This window comes from Mauremys reevesii, linkage group 19 (assembly GCF_016161935.1).
Source record: "Mauremys reevesii isolate NIE-2019 linkage group 19, ASM1616193v1, whole genome shotgun sequence".
NCBI classification, from domain to species: domain Eukaryota; kingdom Metazoa; phylum Chordata; order Testudines; family Geoemydidae; genus Mauremys; species Mauremys reevesii.
In genome coordinates this window covers 6,603,565-6,629,395 of record NC_052641.1, presented here as the reverse complement: position 1 = coordinate 6,629,395, position 25,831 = coordinate 6,603,565, and the positions used below count along the sequence as shown (strand labels likewise).

Genomic DNA, 25,831 nt, shown 5'->3' with positions numbered 1-25,831 from the left:
TCTGCCTGGCCAGTGGGGTCCTGGGCCTCCCGCGCCGGGCCAGGCTCAATCCAGAGCGAAACCTGTTTCCATTCGGCACGAAAAGCGGAAACCAGCCCCCGGCCCGCCGCGTCCCCTTTAAGCTCGGCGGGGAGGTTTAAAGAGACGCGCTCGCCCCGCCCCTTCCTGCCCCGGCCTCTGTCAAGGGAGCAGCCCCCGGCCCCGGGTCCAGCGCCCCCGGGATGGCCGAGCCCGCGGGACCCTTCCACGCCCTGTGGCACGGGGGGCACCAGTATCTGTGCTACTGCGCCGCGCCGCACAGCAGCGGCTTCAACGTCTAGTAAGTGGGGGGCATTGACCCCCCCCGGCACCCCGGGGTGAGCGCGGGGCTGCAGGGAGCCCCCCCTTCCAGCCGGGGGGCTCGGAGCCCTGCGATCGCATCCCAGCTGGGGGGGGCGCTGTGAGCCCCCAGCTCGGGGGAAACCCCCCCGCCCTCAGGAGCGGCCGCTCTTCCGCCTCCCAGGGTGGGCAGCCGGCTTCGAGGGGCGGGGGGGCCTGGGCCGAACCGGCGGGGTCCTGCACCCCGGGGCCGGTGGCGCTGGAGACGCCGCGGCGCGGGCCCCTCTCCCGGCCGGGAGCTGGCTACTGCCCCTCGGACGCGGCCCGTGGGGCGGGCGGGGTCCCCGGGGGCAGCGCCCCCCAGCCCCCGCGCGTGGCTGGAGCCGCCTGGCGGCGGGGCGGGGCGGGGCTCGGCTCGATGTCCCAGCTGAGTTCTGCGGCGTGTGGGGTTAAAGGGCCGGGCAGGTCTGGGCTGGTGTCAGCAGCGCCTCGGAGCCCAGAGCCGGCCTGGTTCTCCGCGGCCTTTTCTCTCTCTGGGGGGGGGCTCCCTTGGGACAATGGAGACGTGAGTCCGCCCGGCTCAGTCTCTCCTGCGCCCCTGGCAGACCGCGCAAGAGAAGAGTTTCTATTCAACCCCCAAGTGATTCCCACTAACTCGAGGTGGGAATCTCGGACACGCCAGATCTGTGTGAACTCGGTAGCCAGGGCCGGGATCTCAGTTTCCCCTCCACCTAGCAGCACAAAGGGAGTCATTAAAGGGGCCCTAAATTGCATCTGGGCTTGACCTAGTGCCCTTCTTCACTGCCGGGGGGTTATAAAGGGACCACTGAGGAAGGAGAATACAAGGCTCTTGATTTGAACTGTCCTGCTGTTGGTATTAAAGCAGTGGTCCCCAACTTGGTGCCCGCGGGTGCCATGGCGCCTGCCGGGGCATTTATGGGCGCCCGCCTAGTGCCCAGCAGGGGAGAGAAGCCACGGCCCCGCACCTGCCAGGAATACAGAACTCTGGGGCCGCAGGCTGCGGGCGCCGGTGTTCTCGGTCCCGGCAGGCACAGGGCCGTGGCTTAAGCCGGAGAGAAGCCACGGCCCTGCACCTGCCAGTGATACAAAACTCCGGGGCTGCAGACAGCGGGCGCTGGTGTTCTCGGTCCCTGGCAGGCGCAGGGCCGCTGCTTAAGCCGGAGAGAAGCCACGGCTGGAGAACTCCGGGGCTGCAGACTGCGGGCGCCGGTGTTCTCTGTCCCCGGCAGGTGCGGGACCTGCCTAGTGCCCAGCAGGGGAGAGAAGCCACGGCCCCGCGCCTGCTGGGGACAGAGAACTCCGGGGCTGCGGGCGCCAGTGTTTTCTGTCCTCCCGGCTTCTCTCTGCACTGCCCAGAACTGGCACTAAAAAAACCCAAAAACAAAACAAAAAATGCTCCGATTCTGCAGAACTGACGGAATGTTGTCCTGTAGCATGTGGTGCCCCAGGCACGTGCTTGCTCCACTGGTGCCTGGAGCTGGCCCTGTGTGTGAGTAATTGTTGGTGCCCACCACACTCTTCTGAAAACATGAATGTGCTACTGGCCACAAAAGGCTGGGGACCACTGTACTAAAGGGATGCCAACTAAAAATTGCATTTCTGTCTGCATGTTTGACATGCTCTTGTTACAGCTCACACCCAGGGCTATGTCTGAAAGAGATTCAAGAAATAGCTTCGTTCTGTGTGTCCTACAGGACACCAGTTCCCTGGTATAATCGGTTCCCAGACGTTAAGTTACTTTCCCCTGTTTGGGCCGGTCTTCCCCCGAGTAAAAGGAGAGAGTAAAACAATTCTTAAACACACAACAGTGTGATTGTAAAAAGCACAGCTGGCATACGGCCCCAAACTACTTCAATCGTTATTTTTTTAATGGGCTAGATGTCAGGTTGATAATGTCCCTTTAACTTCATCACCTCTTGTTTCCCCAGTGTAACCAATGCATCCGAGGTGTGGAGTACTGATTTCACCCTGGAGAAGCTGGAGAGCCACGTAGGTAACAATTGTGCGGATTCCAACCTTGGGTGGCTGAGATGCTAGTCACAATGGGTACCACACACATCAAGTCAACTTAAAGGGGACCTGCAAATGTGGTGGGGCCCAGGGGGATGTTAAACTTTATACATAACGTTGTAATGTAAGGAGAGCAATGTTTTAAAAACACGGATTAAAAAGCAGCAGTTTGGCTCCTTTAAAAACATTGCACTTGGCCTGAAAATAAGCAGAGAAAATCAGGAAAAAATAATCATAAGCAAACCAAAGTCTCTAATTATAACTTTAAAGGGTTATTATCCAAGCTTTTAGGAACAATCATTGATATTTACTGTGGCTGTAAAAGTAGGCTTGGCAGAATTCAGTTTTTATTTTTTGTAATTTTGATGGAGAATATCAATATTTATTTTAAAGAATTTTTTCGTATTTTCATGTATTTAAATTTTCACAGTTGTGGGAAATTGGTGGGGGGGGTCAGACAATAATTAAATGACAGTTGATGTTGAGATTAAAAAAGTTAAAGCTTTATAACAATTAAAACCCACATTGTCTGTATCACGTGTCAAAAGATATAAAGGAAATATCCTTCAATCAGCCTCTAATTAGTTCTCAGGTGGTATTTTTCTTACTTTGCCTATCTCTGAGTTTTGATTATTATCAATGGAAATATTTTTCATCTGTTTGTGTTAAATCAGTGTTTACTGATGTCCATAAACATTACATCTTTCCAAACCTATGTACAAGTACCTTAATGGAGGAGAAAAAAGCAGGTACTGAAGTGCTCTTCAGTCTAGTGGAGAAGGCACTACAAGAACAAGTGTCTGGACGTTAAAACCAGACAAATTCAACTTAGAAACAAGGCCCGCATTTGTAGCAGTAACTGTAACGTTGCGCTCCATGTAGCCCAGGGGGGACTTGCTCGCTGCGAGGTCATCCAGCAGTCATTTGATCACTAATCTCTTCCGGTGGGAGGAAGGAATCATCCTCTCTGCAGTGAAGAGGCCAGCGTGATGGAGTCGCTGTGAAATAGCTCAATGCCAGTCCATAACTCTAGGGCCTGATTTGCCTTTGGCCTGCACCTTGTATGGCTGCTTCCACCGGTACAGAGTGGTTGTAAAATCAGTGTGCGCTTTGCACCCACGCTCGCTGGTGTAAGGGGCTGCACGCGGCAGAGTGGGATCAGGCCCCTTGTGTCTGTCACTGGCGGCTAAACCTTCTTCCGGGGGGGGTGTCTCTCTCTTTCAGAAGTCCCAGAGTGGGATGTGTCCTTCTGAAGATTACAGCACAAAGTTCAGGTGAGCTCTCAGGTGAGATCTTCCACCTGGGAATGAATAATCAGGGCTTGTTCCAGTGGGTCTGGAGATCCTTGTCTCACTCCAATCTCTTCCTTGCACAGAGAAGCTTTTGAGCACAGAGCAGCTGCCTTGACAGTGCATGACAGCAAAGCCACCCTGCAGCTGAAGGAAGGTACCTGGAGCTTGACTTTTGACCTATTCAAGCTACCCTGCTCTGAAGCTAGGAAACAGTTGCAGGCACTGATGTTTGGCTTAGTGGGGTGTGTCGGCAGCCTGGAGAAACGTCTCGAAGGTACCGTGTGTGCGCGCGCGTTTTTTGGAGTCGGGGAAGGGGACCATTGATTTCAGCTGCCATTATCTTACTGTCTGCTGCCCACCACTTTCATTCAGGGCTGGGCATGGGCAGGTTCCTCATTATGGCCCTCGGGATGTGTGGGAAGCTGGTGCTTGGAGGTGGCTGCACCTTGGCCACCTATAATGGAGGAAAATGTTTTACCTGCACTAAGCTGTGTCTGGGCCAGCCTGTGTGGGGTGCAGAGCCAGCCTCGGAGGGGTGTGTGCTGGGGGTGCGGATGGGGTTGTGCTGCCCTCTGAGGCTGGGGTAACTTGCATCCCCCCTGCCTCTCCCACACACAGTCATGGAAGGGGGCCCAGCCCTCAGGGCTGTTGCTCTGAGAGGGATGCAGAAGTTGGGAGTGTGAAGGGCTGGTGAGAAGCCATAGTTGGATTGGTTTATAGCTGGAGCCTGCCAGGACCTCAGTTGGCCACAGAAGAGTAAAGGCCTGTGGTTGTTTGCTGGCTGTTTGGGCAGGTGGATGCGAGGAGAGTGTAAATATAATAACCCAGCTGGAGATGACAGAGTGCAAACAGGGACCTTTTTGGCACCGTGCCCTGGGAGTTTGATGGTGACCCATTGCGGGGTGCAGGGCAGGGTTATGGGGGAGGCACTAGGAGGAGAACACAGTTGTGGGGGAAGCATGGTATTTTCAAGTCCAGCTGTGCAAGCATCACTCTAAGCACTTCGCCCTTCTCCCATTTGCTCTGCACCTCCTCCCGAGTGGTGCTGACCACTGCACGCAGCAGCTGATCTGGGAGCACGGGGCCGTGTACGCTGCACCTGGGGCAAACCTAGACCAGATGTCATCTGTCTCCTTCTCCTAGCTGCAGAGGATGCCGCTGCTGCTGCTGCTTCATGCAGTCCAGAGAAGAACCAGCTACAGAGCCAAAGGCTGTTGATTCCAGGTAGGGATGGGTTGGTTGTCAGGATTTTGCTGCCCTGCTTGCAATTTGCTCCACATAAAGTTTCTTGCTGTTGGATACATTCACTCTCCAGAACTCCCTGGTGCACCATGAATTAGACACCACCACTCCCCACTAAATGCCCCACATGTTAATGCAACGTTGGGGTTCACGGATGGTCATTGAAAGTGAGGGAATTGAGACGTTCGCCTCCGACTGTGACAATAACTCAGCCGTGGGGCATGTGCTGTGTCAGATCCACCGCCAATGCCGCACACTGGCCAACGTTGCTCTAATGTCCCTCCGACTGGATTCACAGTGGGAACGTTGCCAGGCGCTGAGACGATCCTGCCCTTTCGTTTGACTCTGCTCTCAAGCCAGCGTCACTCCAGCAAAGCTCACTAGGAGCACGTCCCTCTCTAAACACCACCATAAACCTGGTGACAACCAGGAGTGCCTCTGCCGCTCAGCGGGGCAACCTGGCACTTGGCAACAGCAGCGAGGATGGAATTGGGACCCTCCTGCCCAAAAGCACAGGCTTGGCGTGTCCCTGGTGGCTTGCCGGTAATGGCTTTATAGAGGCCACTGGCCACAGACAGACCCCGTGGTTCTCTGTGGCTTCCAGGCTGAGTAAATGCAGCCTAATGTCGCCACACGAAGTTTCAGCCTGGCCTGGCCTCAGCAGCACTTTGACCAGCGGCTCTCATCCTTTCTGAGCAGACCTGAGTCCCAGGAAGAACAGGGGAGGCGGCTCAGCCGTGACAGCCAAGAGACGAGTCCCAGGAGAGTCGCTAATTAACCCGGGATTCAAAAGGTAATTCTCCCAGGGTCTGCTCTTCTCCCAGCCTCTGAGCCCCAGCCCCGGGTCACTGCCTGACCCAATGACCTGCAATGGCCACCTGGAGCCAGCCTGGACAGAGACGTGCTGTGCCATTGCCTGGTAGCCTCGACCAGGAGGGGTTTGGACGATGACTCGCAGCTACAGAGCTGCCAATATGGCCCTCTGGGCTTGCGTGTCCAAGTGCTGCAGCCAGCGATTCAACCCCTTTCTCTGTTCTCTTTAGTGTGGCCAGGTGTCCAGTCAGATGTATTGACCGGACACCACAAGTCCGGTTACCACAGACGGGGGGTGGAGGGAGGCACTGGAACATCAACCTGCACTGGCTCCTGCTCAGCCATGGCCACCTCCTTCCTACCTGCATCATGGGCGGGCAGGCAGACAGCAGGCTCCACATCAGGGTGCATCTCCCATCCTGGCCCCAGAGCAGAGGGAGCCCGGCTGGTGGAGGAGGAAGGTGGGGACGATTGAGCTAATGGGGGGGGGGGGGGGGCTCAGGGGAAGAGGCGGGGCAAGGAGTGGGGCCTTGGGGAAGAGACAGGATGAGTGGGAGGGTCTGGTTTTCAGAAATTAGCAAGTTGGCAACCCCAGTTCTCTTCCAGTAAGAAGGCACCGACCGGGGTGGATTTTGAAGACTCCTGACCCAGCCTGGACCCCTCTGATGTGCGTCCCCTTAATGAAGCTTTTTAATGAGTTGTTCAGACTAGTTTACCGCCTACCTATGAACGTCCAGCCTCCTGCCACGCACCGTGTGTGAATGCTGAGAGCCTTGCCCGGCCCTGTGCTCAACCGCATCGTGGGAAGTGGACGTGGCACTTGCAGTCTGAGGGCCAGGAACCCTCCACTACAACCACGAGCCATGCAGCCGGGGTGGGGAGCAGAGCCATGCCCTGAGCTCTGGGCAGTCGCTGCCCTCCTCGGAGCACACACCAGGGGGTCGAGCCCATGCTTCCCAGCTGCTCCCTTCAGTCCCCCGCTGCTGGCAGGCCGTCGCTGTTGCTCCATGAATTACTTTTTTAATGACTTTTTCACCAATGTTTTAACTCCGCGCTGTGTGTCTGTAACTTATTCTAAATAAACCCATGACTCCAGCCTGCTCGGATTGTCTCTCCTACAAAGATCCCATTCCACGTGCAGGGGGCGTTTATGGCCCAGTGGCAGGCTGGGCTGTAGGGAGGCGCTGTCAGGGGTCGGGGTCTGAAGTCTCTGCAGGGCTGTTATGGAGGTGGAGATGTATCTAGCGTCTTGTGGGCATCCCCTCTCCCTGTGGCAGAATAGAGCTGGGGTGGGGGCTGGGGGGGTGAGAATCTGCCCTTGAGCCCTGCCCCATCTCCATAGCAGGCTGTTCATTCATGACATCAGCACCTGTTTGCTTTCCTCTTTAATGATTTTTTTTTAAATGCTCTGACATAATACAGGTCCCCCCCTTCCCCCATAGAATGTGGAGGGGACAGACTCATTCCCGGTTGAACTCATTCTGGCTACTGGGCTGAGCAACCGCCAAAGTTGTCAGGAGTCACCAGGAGGCACCAGCCCGCAGCCCCGCTGCAGCAGTCCGACTAGCCATGCAGGGCTTCCTGGGCCCTGTGCTGATCTTCACAGGCTGTGGTGAGGCCACACGGGCTCCCTGCAATGGCTGCACCAGCCCAGCCCCTCCCCCACACAATTATTTCCTGGGGTGGGCGTCTGCTGCCAGGGCTGCTGTGGGTGCTCCGGCCCCCATCTCCCCTGCTGCCTTCTGGTGCGCTGCCTCGGCCTGGCCTGTTTCTAAGCAGGCAGACCTGAGCCAGTGCTGGACACACTGCGCGTGCCAACAGGGTGCAGCCAGCAGCACCAGTGGAGAGAGTGTGGCTGAGCCCAGCAGGGGATGGTCCTGCAACTTTCTGGGCCTCCACTGCTCTTCTCTGCCCCTCACCGCTCCCGGGCTCATCGGCCGTGCCCTGCCCGGCCCCCTCCCCAGGCTGGGTCCGGCTGCCCTGCCCTGCCCCCGGCTGGGGTCCGGGACATTGGAAGGCTCCTTCCCAATGTCCGCTGTCTGCCCCACTCCTGCTTGACAATTCCTGTCCCCTCGGGCCGCGCTATCGTATAGACAGGGCTGGCCCCTAGCTGTGACAGGGCCCCCGGCTGGTTCTCTGAGCCCCTCTGCCCTGACGCCATGCCAGGGCAGAGCCCGAGGCTGCCCTTGCTGCAGCGGGTGGAGCAGGAGCTGAAAGGAGGGCGTTAGCTGGGCTGCCAGGAGGAGGCTCTGGCAGCAGGAGAGAAATGAGGGTTGCATGGGGGGAGGGGAGGAAGAGGTGCCAAATGAGTCCCCCTGCCCCCAGGAAGTACAGGAAGGGGAGGGCGACTGGGTTCGAGGAGCCAGGAGGTCCCGTCCTGTCCCGTGTTCTGCTGCAGAAGGGGACGTGGCTTCCTCTGCCCTACAGGAGTCCAGGCTGCCCAGCCCAGGAGAGACGAGAGGGGCAGTGGCTCCGGTTCCCTCAACCCTTGTCTGACGTTCATGGGCAGCAAGGCAGAGAGAGGAAGGACCAGGCTGGGCAGGGCAGCCCCAGGCCCCTCTCCAGCACTGGCACTGTGAGCAGTGGGCACAGGGCAGTGCCAGGCGGAGTTGGGCTCTGCCTACTGGAGCGGCCGGACCACGGTGCGATAGGCCTGCACGATCTCCTCGCTGTTGGGGCAGCTGGATTTGAACTCCTTGGTCTCGCCGGCGCTGTCCAGGTAGCGCCAGACCCCGCGCAGCTCCTGAGGGATCCCCAGCTGCCGGTAGTGTTTGCACACGATCTGGGGACAGAGGGGGGTGAATGGAGAGTGTCCCCATGGACAAATCCTCCTCCCGTCCCAGGCTGGCCCCCTCACCTGCCCCACAAGGTCCCGCACCTCCCTCAGCTAACCTGCCCAGCTCTGGGTTGGCTCTGTGCCCCCACTGGGCTAACCCACCCTGCCCCCCCCCCCCCAGCTAACCTGCCAGGCCCGGGACAGCCCCCACCCCTGTGCCCCCTTGGCTAACCCACCCTGCCTGCCCCCCCAGCTAACCTGCCTGGCCTGGGATAGTCCCCACCCCTGTGCCCCCTGGCTAACCCACCCTGCCCCCCCCCAGCTAACCTGCCAGGCCCGGGACAGCCCCCGCCCCTGTGCCCCACTGGCTAACCCACCCTGCCTGCCCCCAGGGCTAACCTGCCTGGCCCGGGATAGTCCCCACCCCCCTGCCCCCTTGGCTAACCCACCCTGCCTGCCCCCCCAGCTAACCTGCCAGGCCCAGGACAGCCCCCACCCCTGTGCCCCCATGGCTAACCCACCCTGCCAGCCCCCAGGGCTAACCTGCCTAGCTCTGGGCTGCTCCACTTCCTTGACTAACCTGCCCAGCTCCAGGTTACTCCCGCGCCCCCCTCGGCTAACCCACCCAGCGCCGGGCTGCCCCCATGCTCCCTTGCCTAACACACCCGGCCTGCCCCTACAGCTAACCAGCCTGGCCTAGGACAGACCCCCGCACCCCCTCGGCTAATCCACCCTGCCCCCACGGCTAACCCGCCCAGCTCCGGGCTGGCCCCATAGCTAACCCACCCTGCCCACCCTCACAGCTAACCCCACCCCCCCGGCCCTGGGAAGCCCCCGTGGCCCCACGGCTAACCCACCTTCCCCATAGCAGCTCCTCGCAGGCGTGACTAAAGCACGCTGTGCCCGAGCCCAGAGCTGCCTGGCTCCAGGGGTCTGGTCTCGAGCCGCTCCCGTGTCAGAGAAACTCATTCGGGCACGGTGGGGCCTGGTGCGCAGGGCAGGGGGCAGAATGGAGGGTGGTGGGCCGTCACAGATGGGGGGGGGACGGGGATGTCCTAGCGGGTGGGGGGAGGGGAAGAGTGGGAGGGGGTAGGTAGGCGGTGACTGGGGAGGTCATAAAGGTGGAGGATGATGGGGGAGCTGGTGGTAGGTGGGGGGGCTGTCAGTGGCTGGGTTGGGGGGCTGTATGGGTGCGGTTTGGTGGGGGGGCTGTCGGCTGGGGGGGCATATGGGTGGGAGATGGTGAGGGGGCTTGCAGTGGCTGTGGGGGTCCCACTGGGTGGTGGCTGGAGGGTGCCATATGGATTGGGGAGGCTGGTGGTGGCAGTGGGGCTCCCACCCAGGTAGGAGGTGGCAGCTGGGGGGTGCCATATGGCTTGGGGATGGTGTGGGGGCTGGCGGTGGCTGTGCCGGTCCCGCCCCCGGGGGCACCCGAACTCACGTGGACAATGTTCAGTTTGGGCAGCAGGCTGCAGTCGGCCAGTGTCAGCTGGTCGCCGTCCAGGAACCTCCTGCGGGAGACGGTGAGGCCGGGGTCCTGGCCGAGCTCGTACTCCAGGGGGGTGCTCAGGTACCGGTCCAGCTTCAGGAGGGCCTTCAGCAGGTTCTTCTGTAGCACTGGGGGTGTGGGGGAGGGCAGAGAGTCACTGCACAAGTGGCACCTGCCCAGGGAGGGGCAGGGGGAGCGTGGGGGGTCCTCAAGTGACACAGCACTGCTGGCACCCCTCCCCCCTGTGCAGACAGGGGGCGGGGCGGGGGGGGTCTTGGGCATTTGCACCCTGGGGGAGGTGGCATTTCCTGCGGGGTGGAGCCAGCCTGCCAGCCTCACTAGTCACCCCCAGAATGGGGGTAACCCCCCCCACACACACCAGGGCAGTGAGGGCCCCTGGCTATCCCCACCCCTGGGTTTCTATCAGGGGCTGGGCAGAGCAGCAGATGGCTGCATGCGCCAGGGCGTGAACCCCCTCCAGCCTCTTGGGGGAGCCCCTCCAGGGCAGACTTGACCCGTGTTGGTGGGGGAAGGGGGATCCCCTCTGGAGCCAGCGCTTCACCCCCCCGCCCCAGTCTGTGCCATGACAAGGGCCAGCAGCAGAGGAGGGGCTGGACCATGGCCTCGCTCAGCTGCAAGGGGGTCGGGGAGGCTGCTGGGTGAATATGGCCCCTCGCCCTGTCCTGTCCCATGTGCACACGGGATCCCACTGGATTCCAGGAACACAGCACGGGACGCAGCAGCCACATGCAGTGCCATGGGGAGCACTGGGGGGGGGGTCCGGGCTCTGGTGGTGGCAGCGGTGTCACCCCACGTGGCTGCATGTGGACACACACAACCCCCGGCCGTCCCTTGGTGAGCCAACTCCCTCACCCTCATCCTGGGCCAGCAGCGAGTTCTTGATGAACACGGAGAACTTGTGGAAGATGTCGTTCCCGGCCGTGCTGGACTCCTTGTACCGGGGAACCAGACTGGGGAATCTGCAGGAGGCAAAGGGAGGGAGTGAGAGGGGGCTGGGGTGGGGCTGGGGGCTCAGCCAGTGCCCCTCTGCCCTGGGCACCAGAGCTCACTGCGATGCCCTGAGAACCGTCCCTCCTCCCCTCCTCTCTGGCCTGCTTGGTCTCCTCTCTCGTCCCATTCCCCTCCCCATCCGTGGTTTCCCCTCATCCTCCCCCGCTGGTCCCACCTGTGCCCCCTTGACCCTCACACCCTGCCTGGCCCCGATTCCCCAGCCCACCTTGCCTCCCATCACTGCAGGGTCTCCTCTCCCCCCTTCCCCCCCTCTGGATTGATGGCCCCGGCCCGACTCCCCTGCGGGGCTGATCCCTTGCTGTGCCCACATGGGACGCCCAGCTCTCAGGGGAGGGACTGACCCCACTCACTTTGGGGGGCCCAGGGTCTCCTCCAGGAACTCCTCGATCTTGTTGGTGTCGGTTTTGGGCTCCCCGTTATACAGCAGCACGGGCAGCTGGGCTCCTGGGGCAAAATCCTTCAGCACATCCAGGGCCCTGCAGAGGGAGAGCAGAGGCTCTCGGTGACCCCAGGGCATTGCCAGGGGGCTTGCTGGGGCAGAGGGCAGCAGGTGCTGGTCACTCTCCTGCTGGGTGCCGACCAGCTGCTGGCCTGCCCGCAGAGGGCAGTGATACAGTGGCTTCCGGCTGCCCCGATGCCGGCTATTGGCCAGCACTGCCACATAGGAGACAGACCAGCTGTCTGTCCCGGCCCCCCAAGGGCTAAGCGCCCGCGATTGCTACCCCTGCTTAGTGACTGCCCTCCAACCGGCCGACTGCGCGGGTCTCCTGCCATGGGAAGCGGGTGCCCAGGAGCTCTGGCTGTGGGAAGGGGCTGCCCTCAGGGCTCTGACAGACGGATGCTCCCCCCCTTGGCACTGGCGGTAGGGTGGGGGTTGCAGCATTGTCCCACCAGACAGCAGCCAGGGCCACGTTCCCAGCCCCGCAGTGCTGCCCCCAGGCTTTCCAGCCGTGCTCCGTGAGCGCGCTGGGGATGATTGCAGCAGGAGATTCCAACCCGCAGCTGCACACGCCCCCTCGGCAATTCTTTATGAAGGGCTGGGTGAGTGGGGGGCAGGGGGCTGGGCAGTCGGGGGTGGGGAAGGGGGAATTTGTGCTCTCCGGTCGTGTGGTCTGTGTGGCGCCTCCACCCTGATCCCGGGGTTTGGCACAATCAGGGAGCTGACAGCCACGGCTCTGGGTGTGAGTCAGCCAGGCAGACACACTGCCAGAGGAAAGGGGGATCTGGGGGACTGGCAGGGCGCTCAGTGGTAAAGCCATGGAGGTGGGTGGGGTAGCGCCCTGGGGCTGTGCTGAGCATATTCCATGGTTCCCATTGCGTCCTCACCTCTTCATATCCACTGTGGTCAGAGTAAAGGGGATCTCCTTGAGCAGCAGAATCATGAAGAGGCGCTGGCAGAAGGGGCAGTGCCCGATGCTCTCCCCATCGTCGCTCGCCTGGGGAGACAAGAACGACACTTAGTGAGCTGAAAACCAGGAAGCGCTGCCATTCCAGTGTCCCTGAACAGCATCACCATTGCTCACCAGGAGGTGCCACGCTCATGCCTCAGGGCCAACCCCCATGGCTGGCTGGGGTCAGGAAGGATTTTCCCTGATGGTACAGTGCTGCACAAGTTGGATTTCATGTTGAGCCTCTCTGTGCCTTAGTTTCTCCCATCTGTATAATGGGGGTTATGATTGGAGATGGGCCTGTGCCCCAAAAACCAGGCTGTCTGGATCTGGGATTATTTCTTTGGCTCCGTCTCTTTGTGACACTCCTTGATCCAGCTCCAGGGGGTGGGGGTGGGGGGGTTGAGGAGAACCGAGATGTGCATCAACCAGTCAAAGCTTGTAAAGTGCTGGGGGATGTAAATTCCTCTGAAGTAGCCTTTGGCCGCTGGGCTGGGATCAGCCTCCCCATTATACAGATGGGGAAAATGAGTCACGATGCAGCAGTGACTCCCCCTAGAAGAGACAATGACTCAGCGACCAGTCTCATAATAGAACCCTCCAGGTATCCCCCCGCCCCAAAGCAAAAATAGCTGACTACGAATTTTTTCATCCTTTTCCCAACAGGTAGAAAATTCTCCTATTTTTTAAATAAACTCCCCATGCCCTGGAGGGAGGCGAGCTGGGCGTAGCTATGAAAAGTCCCTTCCGGTTAAATTTGTGTATGAAAAATGGGATTTTACTATGAGCAGCCATGTCTTCACGGCCCAGATCTTAAAATATCAGTGCTAAGGGGCGGTTTCTGGCACTGAACTGATCCTTTGCAGCCGAGGAGGCCAAATGCCACTGGCTCCAGTTCTCTGGCCTTGCGCACCCTGTGCTGCGTGGGGGAGTGTGAAACACTAGCGTATGACACAAGTGATTACCCAAGGGGTAGAGCCGGCATGCTCTCTAGTAACGCAGGAGAGCCAGCAAGGCCACAGGCCAGCAGCAAGGGGAAAGGCTCCCGGCACTGGCTGAATGGAGGGAAATGGGAGACAGGACCAAACAGCAGAAAGGCTTGAAAATACTTTTGGGCCCAGATCTTCGGCTGGTGTAACATGGTGAGGCTGCAGGGAGCTGGTGTAAATCACCATTGCGCCAATCTAGTCATTTACATCTGCCCATTTGCACCAGGGAAGGATCTGGCCCTTGATTCTTGAAATCTGTTGTTCTAATGACAATCCCAAACTGCAAGCAACTTTCCACTCTGCTCTCTGGCAATGCGACTACAACCATCATTCCCAACGATCAAAATACTTCCTGACTTCCCCAACAGCCAGCACAGGCCCATCACCACCCACGGCATATCAGAAATCCCCGTGATTCTCTCTAAACGAATTCCACGGCAGAACCTGGCCAAAGCCGGCTGGGACTGTTATAGGGAAGCCATGCAAAAAGCGGTGATCCGAATCCCTGCAACACTGGAATGTTATCGCCGGTTCATTGGCCTCCTTGCCATCACTGCCAGGAAGCACATCCCCGGGGCCCAGGACCTGCTCCGGCAGAACAACCAGTCAGGCAGCCCACAGGTTGCGACGGCCCTGCTAGAGTCTACAGACTCAGCCAGCCGCCAGCGGTTGATTGAGTGTGTTGAAGGTCTGGACTTCAGACATTCCAGTCGCTGTGCCTGGGCCCACTACGGCATCTCGGAGCCACGAATCCGATGGGATATTGGACCTTGGAAGTCTGGCCCGTCTCCACAGTCTCCAAACCAGCAGAGAGCACAAAAGGACTGCTCGACAACAACACCAAGGGAGAGATCCAGCCTTAGCTACACCGAGCAATAACCTCAATCCCTCCATGAGACCCCACCGCCAGCAGCACAGATGAAATAGAGAGTTTAGCTGCAATCTAGCAAGGGAAGGAGGCCAATGGAGATGGATCCCACTCACATTCCTTCATCAACTAGGCCCCAAGGGACTCCACTGGCTGGTGAAATGACACCAAAACTGTGGAATCTGGATGCATCCCAAAAGCCTGGTGGGAGGTGATAGTAATGGCCATACTCAAACCGGGCAAGCCAACCGATGACCTGGGAAGCTATAGGCTGATATCACTCCTGTGCATGACCTACAAACTCCTGGAACATATCATCCTCCGGAGAATCAGTCCTCTCGTCGAGTCAGTGATCCCCGAAGAACAAGAGGGATTGTGGCCTAAACGCAGTTGCTGCACCCAAGTTTTGGCCCTTGGAATGCACATCAAGGCCAAATTCCAGAAGAAAACCAAGACCGGTGCAGCCTTTTCAGACCTGTCATTGGCCTACGACAGGGTCTGGATTAAAGGCCTGATGCTGAAGCTTGCAAGGCCGGGTCATCCCTTGTCTCAAAACACTGCTGAGCAGTAGGTGGCTACATGTCCATTTGGGCGACAAAGTCAGCTCGCCCCGGCTCCTCAGCAACGGGCTGCCACAAGGCTCAGAACTTGCACCAATGCCTTCCAATGTCTACACGAGCGACATGCCGCCAGCCAAGTCATGTACATTTGCAGATGCGGTTGACCTTGCCCTGGCAATGCAAGCAGCCACCTTCAAGACATCGAGTCCACCTTGAATGGGGTGGACCAGGGAGGAATATCTCCGGAAATGGAGGCTCAAGCCAACCCCCCCACAAACCAGCAGTCACTGCATCCCGTCGATAACAGGAACGCTAAGCGCACCCTGAAAGTGACCTTCTGCGGCAACGCTGTGCCACATGACCCCACTCCGACTTGTCCCGGAGTCAAGCTGGGTTGCACACTAACCTTCCATGACCACCTGGAGAAGGCAGCTGCTAAGATGAAGACAAGGGTCAACTTGGTCCAGAAAATGGCAGGCACAAGCTGGGGAGCTTCAGCATCAGTGCTATGGACCACAATGGTGGCCCTTGTGTACTCCAAAGCGGAGTTCTTTGCACCAGAAGTAGCCACACTCGACTTGTTGATGTCCATCTGCACACAGCAATGCGGTGAATCCCTGGAACCCTCAAGTCGACCCCAGCACCCTGGCTGCCTGTGCTGTCACACGTCGCTCCTCCACCCATTCGCCACGATGCGCAACCCTCCAGGAAGTCCAGTAAATCCAGAAGAATGAACGTCTCCCCATCCACCACGGAGGCCCTTCTGGACTCACGTGCTTAATCTTCGACAATGTGACTTCAGCCCGATGCAGCTTGGAAAGCCAAATGGAGTTCACATGACGTCACAAACACACACCCTGGGAAAGACCTGACACACAAGATCCCCGGCTTTGATCTTCCACGAAGGTTACAGGCAACCTTAAACCGCATCCCCACAAACCATGGCAAATGCAGCTACTTGCTGCACAAAGGGAAAATTCAAAATTCTCCAGCGTGTGACTGTGGTCACCCAGAAAAGACCCTGGAACATATAACGACTCAGTGCCCGATTCCTGCATATGAAGGACGCATCAGGGTGATACACTCCACTACTCCTTACACAATTATCTGGCTTAATCCTCTGAGTGTAAAACCATAGTTGTTGCTCTCATCAGCCATAGGAAGAAGATGACCAGTGTCTTGTTAATTTCCCAGGGGACAAGGGAGGCTTTGTTTAACCAGTGCTATCCCTTTAGATTAGTGGGTGGGGTTTGTGCCCCTGACCTTAAGGGGCCAGTTGCACCAGCTGGAAGTGGACTAGCATTGGCAGCAGCAAGGCTAATGCCCCTCCACACAGGCCCATGGCTCTAGGAAGGACAGACCACAGGCAAGTGCTGCTTCTGGGGGCAACAAGGCTGCGTCTTGGCTGGTGAGGCAGAGAAAGGAAAACAAGGTGTGGTTGCCCCCAGTGACATATCAAAGGAAAGGCCCGAGCAACCCTGCTGAATATCACTCCACAGCGCTCCAGGCTCCCGCCAGGGTCTTGGCACAGCTCCCCTTTTGGTGGGGAGGGCAGGACTCGATTTTTACCTGGATTGTGGGCGTTGGTATGCAGCCTCCTATTTATAGCACTGAAACCATGCGCTGGGTGGGGCTGCCGGATTATTAACGACCTGGGCTAGACTTTGACCTCAGTTACAGTAAATCTAGAGTAGCTCTTACAGACACTCCAACAAGATGTTTTTCCGCTGGAAAATCCCAATTTATTACAAGCGAAACGTTTCGTGGCAACCGGCCCATTTCGAGGCAAGGTTTGTTTAGCAGGAAGATGTTTTTAAAAAGCCTTTTGCCCCTTTTAGGAATGGAACCGTTTGTATCACTTTCAGCGTTTCAGAAATGGCCATGCAAAGCCGCTTCAGCACAGACACGCCAAGTCAAAATCAGACGGAAACGTTTTGATTTTAGCAAAATGAAACGTTTCAATGGACCCCAGAGTGAACATTGGGGGGCATGTCACATCACAGCGAAACGTTCTGGCTTCGTTCCATTTCCGACGGGAACAAAAAAAAGTCAAAATCCCGACTTGTCCTGTGAAATGACAAACCCCGTCCCCACGCAGCGCTGCTGAATCGTTTCCAGGGGTGCCTGGGTGTGTGAACTGCTCCCACTGTGGGTGTGTTATACTCCCCTGCGCTAGTGTAAGTGCTGCCACGTGGGGAATGGGGCCCAGGGGACGCACCTCGGGGTGACATCTGAACCTGTCCCCTTGCCGTAAAGCACAAGGCCTGGCTCCTTGCCCTCTTCCATTGCCGGGGGCGGGCAGGGCACTGAGGGTCACCAGAATGAAGGGCACAGCTGAGCTGGCTGCAGCTAAGGGGATTTCTTAGAAGCTGCTTCCCAAGCTCCGTCCCCTCAACAAAGGGCCGAGCTGAGCCTGGCCCCGGTGGAATCCAGCCTTGCGTATCTTGCTAAGGACACAAGAAGAAAGACTGGTGGATGTGGGTCTTTGCAGCCAAGGTCCCTGATTCCAAGCCCCATCGTACACCCACCGCCATGGCCCTGCTGCTCTCACTGGGCTGGCGCATCCCACCTCCCCTTCACAGGGCGTCTAGTGGGACTTGGCTGAGGCCCAGCTCTGTGACACTGCTGGGCCTCTGCTGCTGGAGAGGAAGGGGAAGACTCGCCCCCCCATCCCGTGTCAGCCTTTCCTGCGAGCCCCCTTGTGACAGCTGCCCACGTTCGCCCAGCCGGGGGCTGTCAGACTACGGGGCACAGCCCTGAACTGTGTGAGGCCCGAGTGCTCCCTCCACTCTGGGGCACAGATTGTGCCCAGGTGCCCTCTGCAGACTGGGACCCTGCCCGGATCCTTCCCCACCTCTGTTCAATTCCCGGCGGTGGCGGTGCAGAGAACTGAGCCAAAGGGGAATGAATCTCCTCTCCCTGCAGCCGCGCTCCCAGGAGACCTGCGCTGGCTCATGGAGGAGCACCGCTCGAAGCTGCCGGCCCCGGACTCTGCGCAGGGCTGTGCCGTGGGGCAGCTTGGCCTTCCCGCGTCAGCCACTTCCGGAAGCAGCAGCGAAAGCAGGCGGCCTGCCGCTCCTACGACAGAGCGGGCGAGGTCTAGGGACTCGGAAGTGGGGCACGTATTTCCCCAGAGCACTGCTAATCAGAGTCCAGCCTCTACCAGCCTGGTTCAGCTCCCGGCCCAGGGCCCCTGCTCTGTCCTTGCCTGGCTGGCTCTGTGAGTGCACGGGGCAGGATCTCCGGGAAAGGCACTGCGGGACTCCCGCCTGCTCCCCACCACGAGTCTAACACCCCTGTCTGGTGCGCTGGAGCGTCCAGGAATCCTGCTCTGGAGCAGGGATCCTGTGGATCCTCCCAGCCAGCAAGATAAGCCAGCTGCCATGGCCGGGAAGGGCTGCAGGCCAGCAGGTGCCTGCGGCGTCTGGCACAGCCGGGGGTGATGCACGCAGGTCAATAATCCCCAAGGCGCAGGGAGTTTCATCACAGTTTGTTCTTAGCGGACGTGCCCTTCTCTCTAGTCACAGGGTGGATGCTGTGGGCTGGTTACACCTAGTCTGGTCCATCCGGTGTGTCGGACACTGAGCCGTACAGTTACAGCCAAGTTAGCAGCAGTGAACTACAAGCTCCATCGCACAGAATACATGTTCCTACAGGCACAGACTCTAGAGAGGGCAAAACTGACTGGGTCTCTGAGTACAAAGGCTAGACACAGCTATATGATCCAGTGGCTGTTAGAGTCAGCGGTTTCCCTGTGTTCAGTGGGGTTTAAATCAGGCCTGTGACCTACTCGAGAATGTGTCAGCTCTTGAATTGAGGGTCGTAGATTCCAAGGCCAGAAGGGATCATTGTGATTGTTTAATCTGACTTCCTGGGTGTAAAACAGGCCAGAGACCTGCCCCAAAACAATTCCCGGAGCAGATCTCTTAGAAAAACACCCAGTCTTGATTTTTAAATTGCCAGTGATGGAGAATCCACCACGACTCTTGGGAAACTGTCCCAATGGTTAGTTACTCTCACTATTAAAATTTTATGCCTCATTTCCAGTCTGAATTTTGCTGGCTTCAACATCCAGCCATTGGCTTGGGTTAGACCTTTCTCTGTTCGACTGAAAAGCCCAGTATCAAATATTTGTTCCCTACGTAGGTACTTATAGACTATGATCAAGTCACCCCTTCACCTTCTCTTTGGTACGCTAAATAGATTGAGCTCCTTCTATCTTTCACTATAAGGCAGGTTTTCTGATGCTTTAATTATTCTTGTGGCTCGTCTCTGACCCCTCTTCAATTCATCAAGATCCTTCTTGAATTGTGGACACCAGAACTGGCCACAGGATTCCAGCGGTGCTGCACAGAGGTAAAATAACCTCTCTACCCCTGCTCAAGATTCGCCTGTTTATGCATCTTTTTGAGAGACAAAACTGAGCTCAGCCAAAGGATTCCATAATATATTTCACGAGCTGTTTGCACTTGCATGTGGCCCTTGCTGCATGCACTGTATATTGCCGGTGAGTTATGAGGCATTAATGCTGTACATTTCTGTAAGTGGAAAGTAGAAATAGCCGAGCGAGCAAGGGCTTTTTGGAGCCAGCTGCTCCCCTAGCGGAGGGGCCTGCGTGAGGATAAAATGTAGAAATGAATGAATTCTGCACATTGATTTTATCCTGCAATACTGACACCTCTCTAGCAAGTCTGCAAATCAATCAAAGATTTGTCTGGGGAGCATTAATACCTCAAGTCAAATCTGAAACCTAATTGCCAACCTAAGACTGGCACATGGCCCAGCCTTCAACTCCTACCAGTCTAGGAGGCGTCCAAGTGCAACCATCAGTCAAGAATGCCCAAATTAAAGATATAATGGACAAAAACACATGCACATTCACGTCCTATCTCACCCGCCTAGAGCACCTGCCATGGGAGGCTCTCTGAGTGCTTTACCCGTCTGTGGGGCTGGCCACAGATCATGTAATACGTTAAGGGGTGGGGGTATTTGTTACAAAATGTTACCGGGAGTGGGCTTGCTTGAAAAATCACCTCCCCCCCCCAAAATTACCTAATTTATGGACAGCCCCTTACTAAATCAAACCTCATGACTGCCCTGTGGGAGGTAGCTGTTTATTACTGGTCCCTTTTTTATGGGTGGGGAAACTGAGGCATGCAGCTGATGTGACTTGCCCAAGATGCCACAGCAACCAGTAGCAGAAACAGTAGACCCAGATCCTGACTCCCAGGCTTGTTTAAGGATCACTGGCTGATTCTACTGCCCCATCCAAACTAGCCAATAACCAACCCCTCGCCACTGCAATCCACACAGGCCCACAGCAGTTCTTCACTCTCAAAGACACAAATAATGCCAAATACACACGGATAGGGTGGTGCCCAAATTCCAGCAGATCTAAGTGCAGGCTGCCAGCCACACATCCCCGCTGCAGAATTCTTCTTCATGTCCTGCCCTAAACTGTGGCACAGCATTGCCACGAACTGTTCCACCCCAGAGGTAGCTGCATTTCAGTGCCTCGTAGGTGAGGGGATCCCAGGCTAGATGAAATCTGTGAAACACATCAGGAGCCTCCTGGATGAAAGGCACCGGAGAGGACATCTGCTTGCTTGGGGGTTTGCCAGAGGTAGGGGGTTGGGCAGGGCGTGCTCTGCTCTGTAACCGGTTGGGGATGTTGTACTCATTATCTTGGCAGGGTGTCAGCCACAAACCAGGGGTTTGCCTTTTGCTGCAGCCAGCTTGGCAGCAGGAAATCAGCAGGTTGCTTTGCTCATGCGAATGCCCCTGAGGCTTGGGCAGGGGTGCAGGGCGTTCTGCCCCCGGCAGGCCACAGGAATGAGCACACAGCCGCTCCAGAGGCTGGGGCTGGGCTTCTGGCAGGCTGATCGGTGGCTCTCACTGACTGAGCAGGGCTGCAAGGCGCCGGTGATCTGCTCCTCAGCCTTTCGTCAGCCCCTTCCCGTCAGCTGGCATTAGGGCAGGGGCTGCAGGATTTCCAGGGTTTGCGAAAGACATGAGTGGGGACAGCGCGGGAGGGAAATAGGAGGTGGAGGTTCTTCAGGATCCCTCTTCCCATCCCCAGGGGCGCTGTGGCCACTCCAAGCACTAGCAGGACACGGGAGGGACGGCGCGGCAGCACCACAATCTGCTCAGTCCCCACCGCACTGTGTGGGCTGCCTCGGCCCTGCTCCCACCCTGGCCGGCCCGGGAGCAGCACAGCCTGTGGTCTCTGCAGGCCTGAGCACAGGGATGGGCACGTGCTCGCTTGGCACCACCGGATAGAGGGGGCTTGGGGATGGCGCGGGGGCTGGGGAGATGGCCGGGGAGCCAGGAGTAACCAGGGGGTGCCAGGCTGGTATCCCGGGCCAGGAGCCTGCGGCTACAGCCCGGCTGTCTTGAGCCAAGGGGTGTATGAAGTCAGCTGGCTCCAGGGCTGGGTGGGCTCAGCCCCAGTTCCCTCCTCCGCAAAGGAGGCTGTTTTGCTGGCTTTGAGGAGCAGCCAGTGTCCCAGGGCGTGTGGGATCCATGCAGACACCAACAGGCCCTGGCAGCTGAACACCCTCCTCCCGCCCAGCGTGCCGTGAACACGCTAGCGCACAGGCGGGCAGCTGCGGGAATTAGATGCAATGGGGAACGAGCACTGGGCGGATGGAGACACCCAGCCGTGGAGACACCCAGTGACGGCTGACCTAGGCAGGGGGAGCAGAGCTTGGTACGGGGGCAGCATGCGGGAAGGCGGGGGGGAGAAGCAGAGCAGACGGGTTCTGTGCTCGGAGGCTGCACAGGAGGGGCTGGCTGATGAGTTTGTCTGACTGCGTCTCCCTTCCCACCCCCGGCCCCCTTCGCTCAATCGCACTTCTCCCTCCCCCATGCCCGACTTCTCCACAGCTTGGCCTGGTGCCCCTCCACACAGCCCTGCCCACACCCCAACCCCTGCTCCCCCAGACTCCCGCATGACCCGCCCCCAACCAAAATGATCCCCAGCACTGGCTGCAAGCTGAATGTGCTACTGGGGCATGCTGGGGGGACATGCAGAGAATGGGGGAGCAGCGGTACCTTGCAGGCTGTGTATGGGGTACCATAGGTGGGAGAGATGTGGGATCTGGGGGAAGCGAGGAACATCGTGGCTCTGTGTTGGGCAGACGGTACATGACACTGAGTGTGAGCCCTGTGACTAGCTGCCAACATTGCTAAGTTCAAGCGTGCAGGTCTGCAATCCCGCCGACACAGGAAACCAGGGGTGTCACCAGCTGAGTGGAGCCTCATTCCCATCGACCTCCAGTGCCCTCCAGGATTGCTCATATCCACCCATGCCCGCACTGCACTGGGGCATACGGCCAGCCACGATGCACCCTCCCCACAATCCCCATTGCTAGAGCTGGGCAAAATTTTTCAATCAAAACTTTTTTAAAGCAACAAATGCAGATTTGGTGACACAAGAATATTTCACGTCAATTCCATCAAATTGTTTTGTTTAAACAAACAAACAAACTTCAATCCCACAAAAAATCTCCCCAAACTATCAACAAATTTCAATTTTTTGATTCAAAATAACTTTTTGTTTTGAAATTTCCTGTAATTTTATTTTCAAAAACTTTAAAACCATTAAAATGCTCAAAATTGAAGCCAACCATTTGGGTCTGACCTGAAACCACTTTTTTTTTTTTGGATTCGCCAAAACTTTCATTTTCATTTTAGCCCCAAGTGAACTTTTTCTTTACATTGCCAACTGGCCAGTGTGGATTCCAACCCCGACTCAGGACAGAGAGCTGGGATGCTGTACGTGCCCAAGGCCCAGGGATTTCAGCTCCATGTGACCAAGTCTCATCTGAAAATATTCCCCAGAGTCTTTCTAGACCTGCTGCTCTCTGGCGCGCTGGCCAAGCCTATGGCAGGTGTTGTGCCCTCTGGAAGGAGAAGGCCTATGCTACAGCAGAGAGCCCAGGGGTGATTTTCATGCAGTTACAGCTGGACCCTCCTGCCAGCCTGCACCTTTCCCGCACTGGATCTCGGCTCCAAGATCATTCCCAGCCCCCTTCATTGCATGCCAGGGGTATGAATCAATAGTAACAAGTGACTCTCTCTAAGTCAGTGATGTGCACAAATCCAGCCAGCATTTACTACAGCATCCCCGTAGCCAGCCCCTCCTCCTAGTTCCAATGGGAGCCGGCAGCTGCACCCCTCACCTTGACGAAGAGCTGGAGTTTGGAGCTCTCAGCCATCCTTTGCCGGCTGCTCTGGAAGGGCAGGCGCTGCTCTGAGTACACATGCTCAGGCAGGCTGTCTTTATACAGCTCCATCACGCACTGCCCCACCTTTTCCTGAGCTCCTCCAAGTGCATTCCTCTCTGGGGAGAGTGCAGCACCCTGAGCCGGGGTTGTTCTCCTCCCAGTTCTGGTGCACAGAAACTAACCTGCCACACCCAATAGCTTCAGTAACTCCTCGCTTAACGTTGTAGTTCTGTTCCTGAAAAATGCTACTCTAAGCAAAATGATGTTAAGTGAATCTAATTTCCCCATAAGAATTAATGTAAATGGGAAGGGTTAGGTTCCAGGGAAATTTTTTTCCCCAGACAAAAGACTATATTTTATATATATTGTGACAGACCCAGAGCAGTGGGGTACCGGAGTCTGGTAGAGGGCAAATATACTGGTCACTGGATGAGTAGTTTTCTGTTCCCTGAGTGACCAGAGCAGGGGCTGCACTAGAGTAACCAGGAACCTGCTAGAACCAATTAGATCACCGGCAGCCAATCAAGGCAGGCTAATCAGGGCACCTAGGTTTAAAAAGGAGCTCACTCCAGTCAGGTGATGGGGAGCCAGAGGAGAGGAAGTGCATGTGAGGAGCTGGGAGCAAGAGGCACCAGGAGCTGAGAGTGAGAGGGTGTGTGGCTGGAGGATTAAGGAGTACAAGCGTTATCAGACACCAGGAGGAAGGTCCTGTGGTGAGGATAAAGAAGGTGTTTGGAGGAGGCCATGGGGAAGTAGCCCAGAGAGGTGTAGCTGTCATGTAGCTGTTATAAGAGGTACTCTAGACAGCTGCAATCCACAGGGCCCTGGGCTGGAAACCGGAGTAGAGGGTGGGCCCGGGTTCCCCCAAACCTCCCAACTCCTGATCAGACACAGGGGGAATTGATCAGACACAGGAGGAGTTCACCCAGACTGAGGGGCAGATCACTGAGGTGAGCAAATCTGCCAATAAGCACAGGACCCACCAAGGTAGAGGAGGAACTTTGTCGCTATGTATATAAAATATAGTCTTTTGTCTGGGGGGAAATTCCCTGGAATCTAACCCTGCCCTATATATATACACTTATAGTGTGTGTACGTACACACACACACACACACACACACACACAAAGTTTTAAACAAACAATATAATACTGTACACAGCGATGGTGACTGTGAAGCTTGGTTGAGGTGGTGGAGTCAGAGGGTGGGATATTTCCCGGGGATGCCTTACTGCTAAATGATGAACTAGCACTCGGCTGAGCCCGCATGGGTTAACACATTGTTGTTAATGTAGCCTCGCACTCTACAAGGCAGCACGAATGGAGGGAGGGGAGACAGCATGGCAGAGGGAGACAGGGACACACACACTGCGTGAGAGAGAAACACGCATTGCCCCTTTAATATGCTGACCCCACTCTAAGTACATTGCCTTTTTAAGTAGATCAGCAAGTTGAGACAGCAGCTGCTGCCAGCAAGCTCCCTCTGTCCTGAGCCCTGTGGTGTCACCCCCTGTGCTGTGGAGATGGCCCAATGGGGTAAGTGGGGTACAGGAGCAGGGGGAGGGGGACACCCTGACATTAGCACCCCTTCCCTCCCCCACACATACACAGCAAGCAGGAGGCTCTGGGGAGCAGCTCCAAGGCAGAGGGCAGGAGCAGCACATGGCAGTGGGGGGAGGGACAGCTGCAATTGATAGCCTGCTGGGTGGCTGCAGCCCAGGGAACTTAGGGGAGCGGGGAGCTGATGAGGGGCTGCCGGTCCACCCTGGTTCCAAGCCCCCACCAGCTAGCTCCAACGGGCTGCTCTTCCTGCAAGCAGTGGACAAAGCAGGCGGCTGCCAAAGGACGTTAGATGGGAGCATTGTGCAACTTTAAACGAGCATGTTCCCTAATTGATCAGCAACAGAACAATGAAACAACGTTAACTGGGACGACACTAAGTGAAAGTTACTGTATTTCCAGAGAGATCAACAGAGAGAATTCCTGGGACCCTCTTCGGCGTGTCTGATGGCCACAAGGCAACACCGTGCCCACATCACGCAGCAGGCATCAGACAACGCGGCTGCCGTATTCACTACCAACTTATGCAACCAACCGTGGGTCGTGTATTTCAGCAGCTCCAACCCCAAGTGCTGCCCAGCCACCGAGGGGACACAGTAGCTCCCGGGGAGGGGAACGAAGAAGCCTAGGTGAGGGAGAAGGGAACTGTTTGGACAGGGCTGACTGTTCTAATAGCACAAGTCAGGCCCCCCAAAATCATGAGACTGGATTTTAAAAAATCACAAGATTTTAGAAAAGAATCAGCGCTGGGTGTGTTTGAGCTTCTCTCTGCAGCCATGAGGGCAAGAAACTGCCTTTCTGCGAGAATGGGCGTTGACATGTTCCTCTCATTTGTGACGTGTATTACTGCTCCGTGGGTGGATCCTCACAGATCCCATGTCCCTCTATCAGTGAGACTGGGCAGAGGGGTGGGAGCCCCGGGGCAGAGGGAGCTGGGCGGGGTGGAGACGGCAGATCTGGGGGGCTGGCTGCAGCAAGGCCTGGGGAGAAGCAACAGGGCACTGTGGAGCTGACATGATGGAGGCTGGGTGGTGGGGTCACTGGAGGACGGTGCGGGCGGGTGATGCTGGGAGCTGAGCTGAGGGGCCGTGTCCTGCAGCAGCTGGAGTCAGGGGGAGCTGAGACACAAGTGCCCACATGCTCAGGGTTTAACTGATCGCCATATTTGGGGTCGGGAAGGAATTTTCCTCCAGGGCAGATTGGCAGAAGCTCTGGAGGTTTTTCGCCTTCCTCTGCAGCGTGGGAC

General features: G+C 57.2%; 2 protein-coding genes and 1 long non-coding RNA gene across 3 annotated transcripts; 2 read left to right on the top strand and 1 right to left on the bottom strand.

Moving 5' to 3' along the window:
- Positions 1-170: 170 nt before the first annotated feature.
- On the top strand, positions 171-6,796 carry PAXX (PAXX non-homologous end joining factor). Its single transcript, XM_039507026.1, has 7 exons — positions 171-319; positions 2,268-2,328; positions 3,574-3,623; positions 3,725-3,915; positions 4,785-4,865; positions 5,583-5,676; positions 6,303-6,796. Exons 1-7 carry the CDS (start codon positions 222-224, stop codon positions 6,340-6,342), a joined length of 615 nt encoding a protein of 204 aa, XP_039362960.1. The 5' UTR covers positions 171-221; the 3' UTR covers positions 6,343-6,796.
- Positions 6,797-6,885: 89 nt separating this feature from the next.
- Positions 6,886-23,063, bottom strand: CLIC3 (chloride intracellular channel 3). Its single transcript, XM_039507025.1, has 6 exons — positions 22,982-23,063; positions 12,320-12,429; positions 11,344-11,469; positions 10,835-10,941; positions 9,914-10,089; positions 6,886-8,478 (listed from the first exon to the last, which is right to left on the bottom strand). The coding sequence occupies exons 1-6, from the start codon at positions 23,015-23,017 to the stop codon at positions 8,317-8,319; spliced, it is 717 nt and encodes a 238-aa protein (XP_039362959.1). The 5' UTR covers positions 23,018-23,063; the 3' UTR covers positions 6,886-8,316.
- Positions 23,064-23,685: 622 nt separating this feature from the next.
- On the top strand, positions 23,686-25,240 carry LOC120386648. The gene is made up of 3 exons (XR_005589834.1): positions 23,686-23,739; positions 24,468-24,561; positions 24,988-25,240. It is a non-coding gene; the product is annotated as an uncharacterized LOC120386648 (long non-coding RNA).
- The last annotated feature ends 591 nt before the right edge of the window (positions 25,241-25,831 follow it).